The 18277-nt window shown below is 42.3% G+C and overlaps 1 protein-coding gene across 1 annotated transcript in view; it reads left to right on the top strand.

Moving 5' to 3' along the window:
* KAT6A (lysine acetyltransferase 6A) overlaps positions 1-13053 on the top strand; it is a 30628-nt gene extending 17575 nt beyond the window's left edge. Inside the window, exons 11-18 of the mRNA XM_054650733.2 lie at positions 345-486; positions 918-1079; positions 2093-2186; positions 3442-3673; positions 4769-4979; positions 5623-6315; positions 7015-7333; positions 7975-13053. Coding sequence (XP_054506708.2) covers positions 345-486; positions 918-1079; positions 2093-2186; positions 3442-3673; positions 4769-4979; positions 5623-6315; positions 7015-7333; positions 7975-10556 — 4435 coding nt within the window. The 3' untranslated portion in view covers positions 10557-13053. The remainder of the gene's footprint in view (positions 1-344; positions 487-917; positions 1080-2092; positions 2187-3441; positions 3674-4768; positions 4980-5622; positions 6316-7014; positions 7334-7974) is intronic.
* Positions 13054-18277: the final 5224 nt, after the last annotated feature.

Below are 18277 nucleotides of genomic sequence, written 5' to 3'. Positions count from 1 at the left end.
AGAAGGGAATAAGAACAATTTATCTCATCCATCCTAGCACCACTAGTGCAAAACTGGGAGGAGTTACTGGGTTTTTTCCTAGGATTTTAATATATTTCTTCTGGCATAACTTAATAATGTAAATGTAATTATGCAGGGCATTAAAGGCATTTTTAATATGCATTTATTACAGAAGAAGTGTCATGACTTTAGCTATGCTAATGTGCTTTTGCCCTCAGTAGCACACACACAAGGTGAGTGTGCATTGGGTTTGTTTTCATCAAGCTCTCTGTCACCAGGAGTGAGGAAATTGATACAAAATCTCTGTCTTCAGTCTCTGTTCTTTCTTTATCTTTTGCTTACAGGCTACCGAAGTTGTACCTTTGTGAATTCTGTCTAAAATATATGAAAAGCAGAACTATTCTCCAACAGCATATGAAAAAATGTGGGTGGTTTCATCCTCCAGCCAATGAAATTTACAGAAAAAATAATATATCAGTCTTTGAGGTGAGTTAGGAAATGAAGCTGCTAGCTCATACCTGTGAATTAGGGTCCTCAACAGCCACTCATGTGATGAATTTTTCATAGTCCTAAACATCTTCATTCTTGAAACATTGGAACTCCTGAGTTCCAGGAGTGAACAACAAGCAAGCAGCCAGTAGGAGCTGACCTTGTGTATGGATTATTCATCTGTAAAACACACAAGACTCACTTTGTAAAAATCTGGGGGGTTTGTTTTAAAAAAAATTAATTTTAAGTTGTCTCTTAAGCTACTGAGTGTAACAGTGACTTGGTCACAGCCTCTGTTCTGTGGAAGTTTTAAGTCCTTTGAGTTGCTACAGAGAAGTTTTCTCTCATGTTAAGACATTTCAAATGTGCAGGGATCCTGGAGTGAAGCCTGTCCTTACATAACAGCAAATTTTCCTCATGTCTCTAAGGTTGATGGCAATGTCAGCACTATCTACTGCCAGAATTTGTGCTTGCTAGCTAAACTCTTCTTGGATCACAAGACTCTCTATTATGATGTGGAGCCATTTCTCTTCTATGTGCTGACACAGAATGATGTTAAGGGCTGTCACCTTGTTGGCTACTTTTCCAAGGTAAGTATTTGGGTATGAATTGTTTGCTCTGATGAGCAGTGCTGCTTTGGATTCTTTAAACTGTTGTAATCTTGCATTTTATATAATAAATTATATAACACTGCTACAGACACCTGTTGCAAGCAGGTTTTATTTATATTGCATTTGGACCACCAGTTAGTAAACCCAAATTTCCTGTAATATGGAATAGCAGATTCTTGCTAAGGAGCTTGTGCTGCAGCTTAGTGGCTAAAATAAACTTTCCAAATCACTTCCTGCTCTTGGTGGAGCTTGGGTAGTGCTGTTTGTGAGACAGAAAGACAGAACTGCTTGGTAGTTCTGCTTATCTCACCTTTTGTTCTATACATACATTGTTTTCCAAACAAGTTTGGCAACTTTGCAATGATTTGAAGCCTTTTTTTTTTTTTTTTGAGGGAGCAGTGCCACGATTTCAGATAGAACTTAAGGTTTTTATCCTTAATTATTTCTATTATTTATCCTTAATTATTTCTATTTATTTTTATTATTTTATTATTTCTATTATTATTTCTATTATTTATTATTTTATTTATTTTATTCTATTATTTCTAATATATTATTATATATTATTATATATTTCTAATAATATTTCTAATATATTATTATTTTAATTATTATTTTAATTAATTCTATTATTTATTGAATTCTATTATTTTTAATTATTTATTATTTTATTATTTTAAAGCTTTTTCTTTAGCAGAACAGCAGGTATGAGACTTGATTTTGGTATGTTACATTTGTAACATTTAAAGAATCACTGGAGTATTGCAGTCTTTTGCAATGACTTTTCTGCTTTTCTTATCTGAAATGATGGTGGAGCTTTAATATTGTCTCTTCGAAGTCTTTCCTTGGCTTTATCATTCCTAAGAAACTTTGACTGTGGCTTCCTATCTCCCTTTTTGATACAGAACCACTTAGGCACTCTTCCAGAGGAACTCACACTATTTCTTACTGATCTGGTTTTTCAATGTGATGCTTTTTTTTTTTTCCAACAGGAAAAACACTGCCAGCAGAAGTACAACGTTTCCTGTATCATGATTCTTCCACAATACCAGCGTAAGGGCTATGGCAGGTTCCTAATTGACTTCAGTAAGGAACTTTTTCTTTACTTTTTTCAATCTGTCTTTTCATATTTTAAAGGACTTAACAGTAAAAGCAGGTGTTTTTCAAAATAAAACACATCTCAGGACAAAGGCTTCTAAAGCTCACAAAATTATCTGAACTTCACCATTTACTCTTTTTGTTGGAACTTTGGCTCTAAAGACAAATTGATCATTTTCCCCTTAATTCCAGTGTTCTCTGTGTAAGCAGCTTAAGGTAGAAACTAAAGGCATGTGGCAGAATAGTGAATTTTATAGCAGAAGCTTTTCTTGTGCATGCAGTTCCTTATTGAGAAAGCCAGCTGTAAGAGTGCATGGTCTGTGGAAATCTTCAGCAGCTTGATTAGCTGAATTAATGTCTTAAGCAAAACTTATATTTTTATTTAATTTTGAGAGCAATAAAACCAGACATACTCAAGCTCTGAATACTCAGAGAATTCTGAGATTCATATGTGTGTCTCTGTAACTTCATGAGAAACTTCCTTGTAACTGTACATTGTTTATTGTTGTTTATTGGTTGTTAACACAGCCCTCCCCTTGGACATACAAATTTTGGAGTTCAGAGGAAAACTCAGCTGGTAGAATTATATCAGAATAATGTCTTTTGTAGATAAGTTTTTGTTCTCCTGAAATTCCTGGTGAAGCAGAAGAACTCAAGGATGTATCTTGAGAAATGAACAAATGCAGGTTATTATATACAGGTAGAACAGCAGTGAGAAGGCACATTTGTCATCTTGGATCCATCCTCCTTTGTCTCACTGGGTAGAATACAAACCTTGGCCTTTCTTGAACCTGTGCAATGTATCACAGTCTTAAATTAATGAAATCTCTGCAAATAGAGCTTGCTACTCTCCAGTATGGCCCTGAAGTTTGACACTAGAGAATTTTCAAGGAAATGATTAATCATATTAGTTTTAAGAGTGTGCTTTTCCTCTGTCATTTCCAAAATTGCTATTGCAACTGTGCTTCAGGCTTGGTGTAATTTCTAGGTAGGCACCTGCTGCCATCTCGTGGCATTACCTACAGTCAGAGTTCAGAAATGTCTTACTCCATCCCTGAATAACAGGAATTTAAACAACAAATAAGAAATTGTCCCAACAACTCAAAGTTTAAACAGAGTTGATCCTTCAGAGTTGTCATCTACATCTTGTAGGCAGCACTAAGCCATTAGATGAAGCCTTTGTAGAGGTAAGGGTGGAAACAGAAGTTAATATTTTGAAACTTTTTTCTTCTGTGTCTTTTAGGCTATTTGCTTTCCAAGCGTGAGGGTCAGGCAGGATCACCAGAGAAGCCCCTGTCGGACCTGGGCCGCCTGTCATACATGGCCTATTGGAAAAGTGTAATATTGGAGTGCCTTTATCATCAACGTGACAAGCAATTAAGCATCAAGAAATTGAGTAAGCTGACTGGAATCTGCCCTCAAGATATCACTTCCACTCTGCATCACCTACGAATGCTCGACTTCCGTAGTGATCAGTGAGTACAGGAGTCCCATTCTAATCCCAAATCCCTTCATTGGAACTTCATTTCAAATGTGAAGCTTGGGCATTGGTCATAATCATAAAAAGCACTGCAGTCATAGTTGGAAGAGAAATCACATCTAATAAACTTGATTTTATTAAAGATTTCAGTGTTGAAATACTGAGACCATGGTACCCATGTGCAGTGCAGGAATCATTCAGTGCCAAAGCTGGTTCAGGTGTCCAGCTGTGCTGCACTGCAGATGTGGAATTTCAAGTCATTTGGTACTGTGAGAGAGAGCAAGTTGGTTTCTTGGTCAGGTTTTCTTGGTATCCCTCAGCCAAATCAGTCTAATACACTCACAAATAGAGCAAAGAACAGCAGCTTCCCTTCTCTGGAGGCAAATCTGCTCCTTATTTTCAGTCAGTGAGCAGACAGTTGGTTCCCTCCTTTTCCCTGTGTCTCAAAAATGCCATAAACTGTGTGGATTGACATAGAATGCTTGAAGAGTGGGACAGATCACTGAGAGAGATGAAGTGTGTTGGTGTAGAACAGAGGTAGCCTGCTTGCTCAGCTGACAAGTCAGGTGAAATATTGGGAATTAGTCTTGTTTCAGACCATAGCAGTTTGTATTCCATTGTGTTTGTGTTAAAGTTGAAGCTTATTTGGAAAACTTGAGAATAATTTTATGTTCTCATCTCCCAGTATACCTTTAACCCATGACATTTCTCTCAGACCCTTAAAATGCACTATGGTAGTGGGACTGCAACTTTTCTTGAGCAGTCCTTTTATTTTTATTTAGCTTTCACCTTAGCTTGCCCATTCCACAAACAGGATACCCCTTGTCCATAATAAAAATGATACTCTGCAGCTGAATGTTACCCATGGAAGGATAATGGCTTCACCATTAACAAGAAATGGAAATAATTTTAACATTCCTTCAGTTGGGAGAAGGTGCTGCAAATAGCACTATTTTCACGAGTTTCTGTTCTCTCTGAAGTCACTTGCAGTGCTTGAGAGAAACACATTTCCTGTAATAGATGTGTTTCACATGGTAACATGTACAGTGTGTCACCTGTTGTTGATCAGAGTGGGATTTCTGCTGTTCAGGTTTGTCATCATTCGTCGTGAGAAGCTCATCCAGGAGCACATGGCCAAGCTTCGAACCAACGTGCGGCCCATCGACGTGGACGCCGAGTGCCTGCGTTGGACGCCCGTCATCGTTTCCAACTCCGTTGTCTCTGAAGATGAAGAAGAGGAAACAGAGGATGGGGAAAATGAAGAGCAACAGAAGCAGAAAGAAAAGGATCCAGAGACCAGTGTAAGAGTGAATCTCTTATTTCTGTGTAGTTTATATTTAATGCTTTTGGAGGCAGAGCTGACACAATTTCAAATGTCAAGCTCGTGCATTTGTCATAATCATAAAAAGCAGTGCAGTCTCATAGTTTATGTATCTTTATGGTTTCAGATTAGAAAATAAAACCCTAGAAAGCATCAAGGCATAGTCTAGAGAGTAATCCTTGAAGGGGTTGCACTCTTGCATCAGGTGGTGAGCACTAGGTGGAATACTAAGAGGCAAATTATCTGCTCTTACTGTATTTACATTAAACCAATGGTGCATTTTAATGGAAAAGTAGCTTCAATTTTTTTTCTTACTTTTTTCTTGAAAATTGCATAAATACTGTGAATGTAGCAAGGTGAAACCAGCATTCTGGCACACCACTGAAGTGACTTGTTGGGAAGCTAAGTGAGGTATATTATCACCTCTGAGGACAGGAGTAGCAATTAGCACTACATTAATTTCTTAAAGGTCAAATCTTTTTTTAATCCTGGATTTTTAAAAGTCATTTTTGTTAAACTTTTCTAGCTTTTTTTCTCAAACACTTTTGTGGAATCAAATTCAGGATAAACATTTATGCTGAAATCAGAAGTGTGTGAAATCTATTTGTTTTTATTTCAATCAGATGGTAAAATCTGTGTCATGGGAGAAGAAAGAGCAAGAGCCTTACTCACCAACAGAGAGTGAAAAAAAGCCAGACATCGTTGCTCCAGCCAATTCTACACGACCAAACAAGCACATTTTTTCCCTGGATAGTCTTCCTGCAAACAGTCAGCCAGCACGAAGAGGTCGATGGAACCGCAAGAGCAAAAAAATTCATGAGCCCTTTTGTGAGAAGGAGCCAGCATTGCCCATGGAGGAAAAAACAGCAGCTCCCAGTGGGCGATGCAGTGAATGTGAGGAAAAGTCAGCAGCCTCACGAGGCCGGTGCAGTGACTGTGAGGAGAAGTCAGTGGCCTTGCAAGGAAGATGTGGTGAGTGTGAGGAGAAATCTCCAGCCTCCAGAGGCCGCTATGCTGAAGACGATGAAAAATCTGCAGCTTCCCAGGGACAGTATGGCAAAGGTGAAAAACCTGCAGCTCCCCATCGGCAGCACAGTGAAGCTGTGGAAAGGTGGAGGGGCCAGTTGAAAAAGAACACGGAGCCACTCAAGTGTAGATTCCCAGAGGATTGTGACAGATTACCCCGGCGCTACAGTGATGGCGACAGGGGACTTCTGAGGTGTTTTAGTGAGAGCAGTGAAGAGGAGGATGATGAGCCTGTGAGTCCTAGGTCAAGCTCTCCACCTGTTCTCACCAAGCCAACGTTGAAACGAAAGGTGTGTGCCTTGTTTCTTGTTCTTCTTGACTGTTACCCTGTCAGTTTTGGCTGTGTGTTAGGACTTTGTGCAGGATGGTGCAGTTCATAAGGTCTGTGTTGAGTGTACAGGGAGCACATGTTCAGTGTTCCAAGTGAATTCTTCTTTTACTTCCTGCTGACTTTTTCTAGTGGTGGTTTTTGGTGAATCAGAGGTCGGAGTTTGAGAGGTTTTTGAGCCCAGCCTCGATCTTGTGCTTTTGATTTTTTTTTTCCTAACTTAGTTATTGAAATTTTTCTCAGTCATGCAGAATAGAAACAGATAAAGTCCTGCTTATGAAAGAAGCTTGCAAAACACAAATGCTCTCTAAACAACTGAAATCAAGAGTGTAAAGTCTTTGAAGTTATTTACCATGGAGATGTGAATTCTGTCAGTGTGTGTAAGCAAATGTTTTCTTCACTAGAAAGTTCTCTACTGTATCATTTTTGCACCTTATTCTAAGCTATTCACATCTGTTCTGTAGTGTGTTTAAAGTTCCAGCTGTTATGGACGGGCTCTTAGCTTCAGCTGTTTAACCAGTGGCAGGTGCCAGGCAGTATTTCTAGTGAATTCTGGATTCTGGAAGGGAGCTCTCTGCTGTTCATGTTTTGTATTTATCTAGGGTTTCATTCCTACTGCACATGGTGAAATATCCTCTCTTTTCCCACCTTCCACTTCCAGAAACCAATTCTTCATCGGAAGAGGCGGGTCCGCAAGCGTAAGCACCACAACAGCAGCGTTGTCACTGAAACCATCTCAGAAACCACAGAGGTGCTGGATGAACCATTTGAGGACTCAGACTCTGAACGACCAATGCCTCAGTTAGAGCCTACATTTGAGATTGAGGAGGAGGAAGAGGAGGAGGAGGAGGATGAAGAAGAGGAGAGTGAGCTTTCATCCAGTGGATACTTTCAGCACTTAGCCCAACCAGACACACTCAGGCATAGACCCTCTTCTAAGAGGAAGTCCAGAGACGAAGAGGAGTCTGATGACAATAATGGTGTGTATGGTGGTACACTAGTGAAAGTTTGGTAGATTGTGTTGGATGATAACAGCTCATGACAAAAGCAGCTGCTTTCTTTGCCTTGTAACTTTGCAGCTGAAATGTAGGTTAGGCATAAGTTAGCAGTCAGACCAGCCCCAGACATTCCCTAGCTTTATGAAAACGTGGTGCATACATTTAACTTTCTTATTGGCAATGACCTGATCCCAGGCTATCCTTTTGATTCAGCTTTCCTAATGGAATTAGTATCTGTGATTGTGGAAAAGCTGTGCAGCAGAGTCACTTACTTACAGAAATAAAACGGAAATGAACTGGCAAGCCCCCAATTTTCCATAACAAAGGGAAATATTAAATTGCCTCTTCTGACATCCTCTTCTTCATCACATTGCATGTTCACCCTCTCAGCTTCTCGTATCTCTCTAAAGTTCTCTGAACCTTCAGTTCATAAAATAAAATAATTTGGTTGTGACTTGTTGCTTAGAGTACACTGACAATTCAGAAGTCACATCTGTCATTCTGATAAATTTCTAAGCTAATAATGAAGTTGATAAACATGTTGGGCGTGCTTGGGAAGGCTTCCATGAATGCTTAGGTCAAACAAAAATGTTTGAACAGCGTCTTTCAATTTGTATTTTCAGGTAACCCACCCTTGAAACCGTTATCTATGCTGAGGAATAGTGAAGCAAAAGATTCTTCACTTGAGCCAGATACTTCCACACCTGTGAAAAAGAAGAAGGGATGGCCAAAAGGGAAAAGCCGAAAACCAGTCCACTGGAAGAAAAGACCTGGTCGAAAACCAGGTTTTAAACTGAACCGGGAGGAGGTGCCACTGTCAGCTCAGGATGAAATGGTTGATGAGGTGGTAGCTAATTCAAAACCAGGGCGTAAGGCCAAAATTTCAGATAAAGAAGAATGTGTTGAGCAGAAGGACCTGCCTCTGACTGAGGAAAGGAAAGAGGAAGATGTGAATATGGAAGCAGAAGAGGTAGGAGAGGGAGAAGAGGAAGACATAGGCAGCAGTGAAGTAAGAGCAGTTTCTCCTGTGGACAGCAACAGCAGTCCAGTGCCAGAAGTCAAAGAACCTGAGATAGAAGAGGAAGTGGAGGAGAAGCCACGGATTTTAGAAGAGCAGAGGCAATCAGAAGAAGAGCAGCAAGAATTAGATGAACCTGAACATGACCACGAGGAAGAAGAGGAAGTTGCAGTAGTGACAAATCAAAACGAAGATCACGATGCTGATGATGAAGATGATGGTCACCCAGAGTCTTTGAAGAAAAAAGAATTGGAGGAACAGCCTGTTAAAGAAGGGGTGAAGGAGGAGCCTCAGGTGCAAGAATGTTTTTTAGAAACAAGCATCCCAAGCAGTAGAGAAGATGCAAAAGAAAAAGATGAAGCAGAGGCAGATTCTGAGGAAGAGCAGGCTTCCAATGAGACATCGGTGGGCTCAGAGCATGTCCCTGGGTCTGAAGATGATCACGAAGAAGAGCAAAGTAATAAAGAGGGGTTAATTGAATTAAAGGAAGAGGAGGAGATTCCTCATAGTGAACTAGATCTTGAAACTGTTCAAGCAGTCCAGTCCTTGACACAGGAGGAAAGCAATGAGCATGATGTAGCTTACCAGGACTGTGAAGAAACTCTTGCAGCTTGTCAGACTTTGCAGAGTTATACCCAGACTGAGGAGGATCCTCAGATATCGATGGTTGAAGATTGCCAGGCCTCAGAACACAACAGCCCAATATCCTCTGTTCAGTCCCACCCCAGCCAGTCTGTGCGTTCTGTCAGCAGCCCAAACGTGCCTGCTCTGGAGAGCAGCTACACCCAGATCAGCCCTGAGCAAGGATCCCTGTCCGCACCCTCTATGCAGAACATGGAGACCAGCCCCATGATGGATGTGCCTTCAGTATCCGACCACTCCCAGCAGGTGGTGGATAGTGGCTTCAGTGACCTTGGCAGCATTGAGAGCACTACAGAGAATTATGAAAACCCCAGCAGCTACGACTCCACCATGGGAGGCAGCATTTGTGGAAATAACTCTTCCCAGAGCAGCTGTTCCTACGGAGGACTGTCTTCTTCTAGCAGCCTCACCCAGAACAGTTGTGTTGTCACTCAGCAAATGGCAAACATTGGCAGCAGTTGCAGCATGATGCAGCAAAACAGCGTCCAGCCTGCAGCAAACTGTAATATCAAGTCACCTCAGAGCTGTGTAGTAGAAAGGCCCCCAAGTAACCAGCAACCAACAACACAGCCACAACAGCAGCAGCCTCAGTCCCAGCAGCCACAGCCCCCACCTCCGCCCCAGCAGCAACCTCCATTATCTCAGTGTAGCATGAACAACAGCTTCACCCCAGCACCGATGATCATGGAAATACCTGAATCGGGCAGCACTGGGAACATCAGTATCTATGAGAGGATTCCAGGGGATTTTGGTGCTGGCAGCTATTCACAACCATCAGCCACATTCAGTTTAGCCAAGTTGCAGCAGCTGACAAACACCATTATGGACCCTCATGCCATGCCTTATAGCCATTCTCCTGCTGTGACTTCCTATGCAACCAGCGTTTCTCTTTCCAACACAGGGCTGGCTCAGCTGGCTCCTTCTCACCCCCTGGCCGGCACCCCACAAGCACAAGCCACCATGACACCCCCACCAAACCTGGCCTCCACCACCATGAACCTCACATCCCCTCTGCTCCAGTGCAACATGTCCGCCACCAACATCGGCATTCCGCACACGCAGCGGCTGCAGGGCCAGATGCCGGTCAAGGGGCACATCTCCATCCGCTCCAAATCCGCGCCCCTGCCCTCCGCCAGCGCGCACCAGCAGCAGCTGTACGGCCGCAGCCCCCCGGCCGTGGCCATGCAGGCTGGGCCTCGGACCTTGGCCGTGCAGCGGGGCATGAACATGGGCGTGAACCTGATGCCAACCGCGCCCTACAACGTCAACTCCATGAATATGAACCTGAACGCCATGAACAGCTACAGGATGACACAGCCCATGATGAACAGCAGTTACCATAGCAATCCTGCCTACATGAATCAGACAGCACAGTATCCTATGCAGATGCAGATGGGAATGATGGGGAGCCAGGCCTATACCCAGCAGCCTATGCAGCCAAACCCTCATGGAAACATGATGTACACTGGCCCCTCCCATCACAGCTACATGAACGCTGCTGGGGTGCCCAAGCAGTCTCTTAATGGACCATACATGAGAAGATGAGCAAGATCGACTTGCATCCTAAAAACTGAAATAAATATAAATAAAGGAACCTTTTATACTGACGAACCAGAGAAAATGGACCTTTTTCCAGTTAAAATATTGCTGTAGATTTAGAGGGATTTTCTTTGGTTTATTTTATTTTTTAGGAAGCCTGGTCTTTATTTTTTTGATTTTTTTGTTTGTTTGTTTGTTTTTCTTTTCTTCACAATCGTCAAACATTTTACAGCTAAAATCACTTACAGATGTTTTTTAGAGGGGAAACATGCACAAAATCTTCTCATAATTTAAAAAGAGCCTTACTTTGCTGACAAAGTGGACAGACTATGTGTAACGTGAAATCATCTTCCTAAATTTTTTTTTCCAATATATGTCCTTTTCCCTCCCCTGTGCCCCTCTGTATGCAGTTTCTAGTGCTGCAGCCATGTAAAATGTTTGACATCTCAAAGAATAACAACCCTTCCCTCTAAACCCCACCTAACATTTCCTACTTCTAGCAGGAGGCACTTATTGGGAGATTTGGAAGGGGACACAGAGGATAAAGGAAAATCTTTATTTCTGCAAGTCAGGAAAAAGCTTTAATTTTCCTTGACTCCCTCACCCTCAGTAAAATTTGGAGTTAAGTGTAAACAATAAACCATTCACATTGGTGTTTTTGTAGATGAGTTAATTGAAATTGTATGTTTTATGCTGAAAATATAATGTAACTTTAAAATGATCCCATTCACCACCCAGACGTGCACGTGAACACACATGTGCATGCATGCACACACGTGTTCTGTCACTGAACTGCTGGAAGCATCTCAAGAGAGACCTTGTTCTGTATCCCTTCTGCAGTGGTGAAGAGGACAGGGTGGGCAATGGTCTGTTAGGACAAGAAAATGGTCACAGGCTCTGCTGGTGCCCAGCCACAGCTCTGAGATCCCAGGCTGCTTTAGTACATGCTTGCAAAAACGCTGAGGGTTTTGGTTCTGAGACTTTTGAGTCAGGCTGAGCTCAGAAGCAGCTGTTTCCAGTTAAATCTCCTGGCCTGGGAAATGCTGGAAGAAGAAGTGTGCATTTATTTGGTGACTGGGCTGAGGAGCCTGTGGTGTCCTTGTCGCTCTTCCATTCCTGGCCTGGCGTAGGAATTGCTGAATGTGCCGCTTTCTGGGGCTCAGTGATGTTTTTTCCTGATTCTCTTGACTGTGTTTGATACCCATTTTGTAGAAATAGCCACACATTTGACCCAGTGTGGGGAAAAGAAGGGAATCAGCCTCTTTTTCAGCAGTGAAACCGTCCCAACCCCGTAGCAGGATCCAGGCGGCAGGATTTTGCTCTCTATTGCTGCAAAATCCAACTTACATTAATTTTGGCTACACTGCTGGCATGTCACCCAATACAAAAAGGGACAACCCTTTAATGTAAAGTTCTTTTTTTTTTTATTGTATGTGAAGTAGAAATGCAGACACATTAATAAGACTAATTCCTTTTGTTTTTAAACCAAAAGAATCTAAAAGTTGGGGTTTCTTCAGATGCACTAAAACGGACTTTTCCTCCAGTAACTGCTAACCATAAAAGGCAGAATTCAAAGGACTTCCACTTTTTATTTCTGTTTAGTTCTGAGCATGTACAAGGCTGTGTAGGACCCCATTTCTCTGTATATACTATTCCAGTCCCAGATAACCCGTGTAGAAAGCGCACTGTGCTGCCCTCTCTCCTTAGATCTTCAGCTGTGTCACTGCTTCCTGGGGGTGGGGGTGGGTCTGAGACAGGAGGAGAAGCTGTTGAAACGAGGGCCATGAATTTAGTTTGTTTGCCTTTTATGTTTGGTTTGGTTTTGTATGGGTTTTTTTATCAATTGGGCAGCTCCCTTTTCCACAAACCTTTGTGACTGTAGAACTATTGTAGAAAAAAAAAAAAAAAAGTTCTTTTCTATATATAAAAAGAAAATTATCCAACGCAGTAATATTGGTACCTACCATTTTTTCACTTCTGTTTAAAAAAAAAATGTATTTTTAGCAAGATAACTTGGGTAATCTTCTAAAAGAAATTAAAAAAAACTCACTGTTAGTGACTTCGATGCCTTTTAAAAATAAGAGCTTTTTCATTTCATTCCATCTTTAAAATTTTTTATCTTTGTTGTAGAATATTAAAAACTATTTTAAGAAAGATAAAATTCTCTTTAAAGAGATCTCTAGAGTGTGTGAATAGGAGCTCCAGATGCCTCTAAAAGCCGCATGTACAAATGAAGCTGAGTCTATTCCTGTCTGTTTATATTTGCTTTTCCTGTTTTGTAACCTCTTTGTACTTTGTTCATGGTGACTTGTAAGCTAAGGGGAAGGGGGTGCCTAGATGCCTTTGTAATTCTCCATGTCATACGCTCCTGGCTGGATGGTCTCCCTTCCTCTCCTTGTATGTAATATCACTTTTTTTTCCCCTTTCTAGCAAGTACTTTCAAAAGAACTCTGTACATTTTAACATAAAAAAAATAAATTATGTTGAGCCATTTTGGATGTCAGTTGTGCGTGTAAATTTTTTCTTTTCTTGCATTTGAGTGGTGAAATGCTGTCCCTGGTGCTTGGTCCTGGGAATAGGATTCCCTGTGGGCCTTTTCACTGAAAGAGAATTCACTTCTGAGATCTCTTGGTTGTGTTAATTTTTATCTAGAATTTCCAATTAGAGAAAAGAACAAACTTGAAGCTTTTCCAGAAATCAGCACCTTCAAATTCCTCTCTGCCAAGGCTGAGCAAAACAAAGTGTGGTCCTGGTTTTTATCAGCTTCAGTTTGGAATTTTGACTTGTGTCCTTTAAAGCTGGCAGCGTGTGCCTGAAGTTTTCTCCATCCCCTTCAGCTGCTCTTTCATCTGCAATGAAAACCTCGAAGAGGAGGAGGAGGAGGAGGAGGAGCCATTTTACCCAGCAAGGTTTGCCCTGCAGCTCCAAGGCACCGTTGGATCGTTGGGATGTGCATTCTCCACAAGCTCAGAGCCCTGACAACGCTAGAGGGAAGCACAGCTCCAGCGTGGGTGTGATCAGTGCTGGAATTTCCCCAGGACCAGCATGATAAACCTCAGCAAAGAGCCACTGCCTCCTGTGCTCCAAGGGCTGGCCCGAGCCATGTAAACACTCAGCGGCCACAAGAACCCTCCAAAGGCTTTTTCACAAGGTTGTCTTCAAGAAGGCAAGCTGCTTATAAAAAGCATTATTTGGTCAACCAGGCTGAATTGTTAATTAAAAAGTAACGACAAAATACCCAGCCTCAGTTTGTGTGGGCTGACGATGACAATGACGCTTGGTTGGAGCTGTGAACAAGGTGGCCTTTTTGAGAATCTTGGCCAACAAACTATCAAATCCTACCATTAGAGAATGGTTTGGGCTTGGTTTGGGTTTGGTTTGGTTTGGCTTGGGTTTGGTTTGGTTTGGGTTTGGGTTTGGTTTGGCTTGGGTTTGGTTTGGTTTGGCTTGGGTTTGGTTTGGTTTGGTTTGGGTTTGGTTTGGGTTTGGGTTTGGTTTGGGTTTGGTTTGGGTTTGGTTTGGTTTGGGTTTGGTTTGGTTTGGCTTGGGTTTGGTTTGGTTTGGTTTGGGTTTGGTTTGGTTTGGGTTTGGTTTGGATTGGGTTTGGTTTGGATTGGGTTTGGTTTGGGAGAATTGCTAAGCCAAAGCAGGTTTGAAATGTGGCTGTTGTGAAGAGCATCAGCCTTTGGCAGCACAGAGCAGGGTGTGAAGAGCTGCTCCTGCAGGTTCTGCAGGTATCACACTGTGGACATGGGGAGAGTTGCTCTGCTCAACACTCTCAGGTTTGCTCTGGTTCATAGGTGAACCAAAGTCTCTGCTTGCAGCTCTCAACATGCAGGGAAGAGTTTGAATGCAACCCACAGCAACAAAACACTGCCTGGGAGACTGGAGTTGTGGTTCTTGAAAGGAACTAACTGAAAGGAGAATGATCTGAAAGGGTTACAGCATCCTGGAAGCTCATCAGCGAGATAATTCAGAAAAAGCCAAAAAGAACTGAACCATCTTAATTAGCTGAGGGGAAGAGCTCCTTGCTGAGATCCAATCTCTGCAAGATCTCTGCAAGTAACAGAGGAATGCAGATTGACAGAGGCAGACCAAGTCTACAGCAGCTGAGGTGAGGCCTGCAGCATCTTTTATCAGCACAGCTTGTCAGCCAGAATAATTTACCTAAAAATAGATGTCTGAAGTTGGGCTTTGAATGTAAAATTCTTTTGCCCCGAATACAGAGAATCTCAGTGACTTCACCAAACATTGATTTTTCACCTAGAGCAGGGCAGGATCCAGCTGCATGCTTCATCTCTTGAAACAGGTGCAGAAACACCTTGAAACAGAGAGAGTCAGGAATTTGTTTCCATGTTTCCTTCCTTGTGGGGAGATTCTGTTCTGTTGGCACATAATGACCCTGTTCATAATTTTGTGGCACAATTTTCCTAAGGGTTCCCTCTGTCAGTGTTTGTTTGTTCTCCCTTGCCAAACACTTGGCCCTGTGAGCTCTGGATAGTGGCTGTTGTCACTATGTCAATATGTTTGTCATTTGTGTCACAAAGTAGAATCCCAGTGTGTGAATCAGGCAACAGAGTTGTCATAGTAAAAAAAAAAAATCTCTTTTCAAGGAAAAAGTGATAAATATGGTGCTGTGTGAGCAATGATTAAATAAAATTACTGAAAATTTTCTACTGACGTGTTGGCTAAAATATGCACGTGGTACCTTTCAGCTAAAGGAGAAAGTCTGTTTACTGAAATTGTCAGTTTATGCAACAGGAACAAGCAGCAACAAGAGATCATCTGCAATCCCAGATACTTCCCAAACAACTCCTCCAAAGACAAAAATCACTGTTGGACAAAAAAAAAAAAATATTATGTGGTGAGCTAAGTGAAAATACTAAGTCCATTTCCTACTTCTCCTGTCCTGCATCCTGCATGAATGTTGAAGACAATGAGCTTTTGTTTTTAATGTGCAGCAGGGTCCCTTTTTTACCAACCAAACACTGAGAGCACAGAGAACCTTGGTGTCAGTCACAGGCCAAATGCTTCCTGACTGAGGCTGTCCTGAGTGTGTGTCCTTGATCAGGACAATCTCAGGTATGGCCAGAGGGTCCTGCTTCCAGTTAACTTGGCTTTTAAATCATGTCAGAATTCAAGACAGATGTTGGAAAGCAGCTCCCACCGATGCCAAAGGGCACTGAGTTGGTGGCATGCAGCTTCCCCACCTCACAGAGCTAAGCCTCAATTCAAATCCCAGGCAGGTACCAGGACAACAGCTCTGAACCCATGATGTGGTAGGGATGAAACCCTCTCTGGTACCTTGGGGGAAAGGTAAAAGACTGCTTGCTCTACAATTGTCAATATTGTAAAACATTTGGGTTGTCTTTTAAGGGTTTTGATTTAAAATTGCCATCAGATTTCTTGTTTATGTTTGCATTGCAAAAAAACTCAAATATTGCATATAAATAAACCTTGGGCTTCCTATCTCACTTAGATGACTTAAAAACCTCAAGCTCTAGATGCAACTAAAAGACAAAATCAAAACCAGACACCCATTTAAGGAGGACTGAAACAGCTCTGTCTGCTCTCCTCTCAAAAAAAAACCAATCCCCATAGAACTGAAGAAAATACTATCATTACATTTATCTACAGTATTTTTATTTTATTTTATTTTATTTTATTTTATTTTATTTTATTTTATTTTACTTTATTTTATTTTATTTTATTGACTATACAAAGAAACTCATCACATCAGTTCAGTCATCCACAAATGCTTTGTGGATGCCTCTTACTGCAACTTCAGGAAGAAGTGAATTTGTTCCTGGTCACCAGATTTCCTGGCTCAGGGCTTCAGCCAGTCCCACTGGGAGGAGCTGTTCTCCAGGGGAGCAGGTTCGAGTTTCCCTGTGTGTTCCCTTCTGATAAAAACCTCCTGCAGTCTGAAGTAAGACTGCAGCTACTTTAGGAGTGTCCTTGTCCTCCTTTGCGTTGTGCTAGCGAGCGTGCTCTTGAGACCAAAGCAAACCACAGGAGTTGGTCTGCAGAAAGAAAATCTTCAGAACTGCCTGAGTATGGGCAGCAAGGGGTCAGGAGGTGATGGCTGAAAGGCTGGAGACAAAGGAAAGTACTGAAAAAAACCCCAGTGTCTTTGGAGGCCATTGCAGACACCCTTGATCATCTCCCTATCCTGATGTGCCACAGCCCTTTGATCTGTTTGGAAGGTTCTGATGTCCACAAGAACCTTCATCACTGCTGCCCACAAGAACCTTCATCACTGCTCTCCACAAGAGCCTTCATCACTGCTCTCCACAAGAACTTTCATTACTGCTGCTCACAAAAACCTTCACCACTGCTCTCCACAAGAACCTTCATCACTGCTCTCCACAAGAACCTTCACCATGGATTCTGCACAGGGCTCAGGAAATCCAAGCAGGAAATGTTGGTGCAGAAGGAAGATAGAAAAGGGAATTGTGATTCCCTTTTCTGGATGCTCTGACAGTTTATGTACAACTGGAGGTCACTGTGTTATAGTCAGGGGCTGAAGAACACAATAGTGCTCCAGGCAAAGTGATAAGGAAAATGAGTTTTAACAGGGAAACATTTCTAGCCCTAGAAAAATGCAAGTATCAGCTGCACTGGTAAAAGCTCTTCATCAACTCAAGTGCACCTTCCTTTTCTGGGGATGGCAGATGATGCTTTTGGTGTCTTTCAGGCTGTACCTGAAGTGCATTAGATCAATAATCCCTCTGAGCTGTGCTGTTTACTTGGAACAGAATATTCCAGGCTGGTTTTGTGAGTAACTTCTTTCTTAGATGGCTTTTCAAACTCTACCCTCTGAGTTCATTAAGTGTCCCTATTCTTCAATGCAGCTGCTTTTTATTCCAGCCTTTTGTTTGGAGCATCTGGTAACACTGCAAAAGGCTGCCTGGAACAGGAAAAGAGAAATAGATAACTGAGGTCTCACACATTCCCCTTCACATGCTTCTCACTGCTCAGATAAGGAAAGAGCACAGTGCCTGATGCATAAGGCAGCAAATAGGTTAGCGGGTTAAAAGCAGCAGTGACAAAATAAAAAGCTTTCCAGGAGCCTCCTAGGCTCAACAAAGCTGGTTGAAGTGCCCAGAGCTGGTGGGCTCTGCCCCTTGTTCCCAGAGCAAACTTAGGAATTTTGCTTTTTAGCATCTGAGACATCTCAACTGCATGCCCACAGCATTCTCCAAAGCTGTGAGGATGCAAAGCCTGGCCAGCCTCAGCATCTCCTCCATCAGTCCCTGGTTATTTGCTGCTCCTGCTCTGTGCTCTCTCTTCTCTGGCTCCCAGGGAGTTAAGAGGTGGGATCTGTGTGTAGAAACTCAGAAATTTTGCTTTTTGGCATCTGAGACATCTCAGCCTCATGCCCAGAGCATTCTCTGAATCTGTGAGCATGCAAAGCCTGGCCAGCCTCATCACCTTCTTCACCAATTCCTGGTTAGTTGCTGCTCCAGCTCTGTGCTGTCTCTTCTCTGGCTTCCAGGGAGTTAATAAGAGGTGGGATCTGTGTGTAGAAACCCAGGAATTTTGATTTTTAGCATCTGAGACAACTCATGCCCAGAGCATTCTCTGAATCTGTGAGGATGTAAAGCCTGGCCAGCCTCAGCATCTCCTCCATCAGTCCCTGGTTATTGGCTGCTCTGCTCCGTGCTGTCTCTGCTCTGGCTCCCAGGGAGTTAAGAGGAGGTGGGATCTGTGTGGAGGAGGAGGCT

Source organism: Agelaius phoeniceus, chromosome 30 (assembly GCF_051311805.1).
Source record: "Agelaius phoeniceus isolate bAgePho1 chromosome 30, bAgePho1.hap1, whole genome shotgun sequence".
In the NCBI taxonomy this organism is placed as follows: Eukaryota; Metazoa; Chordata; class Aves; order Passeriformes; family Icteridae; genus Agelaius; species Agelaius phoeniceus.
Note: the sequence above shows the minus strand (reverse complement) of the source record. Positions and strands in the feature narration are given on the sequence as shown.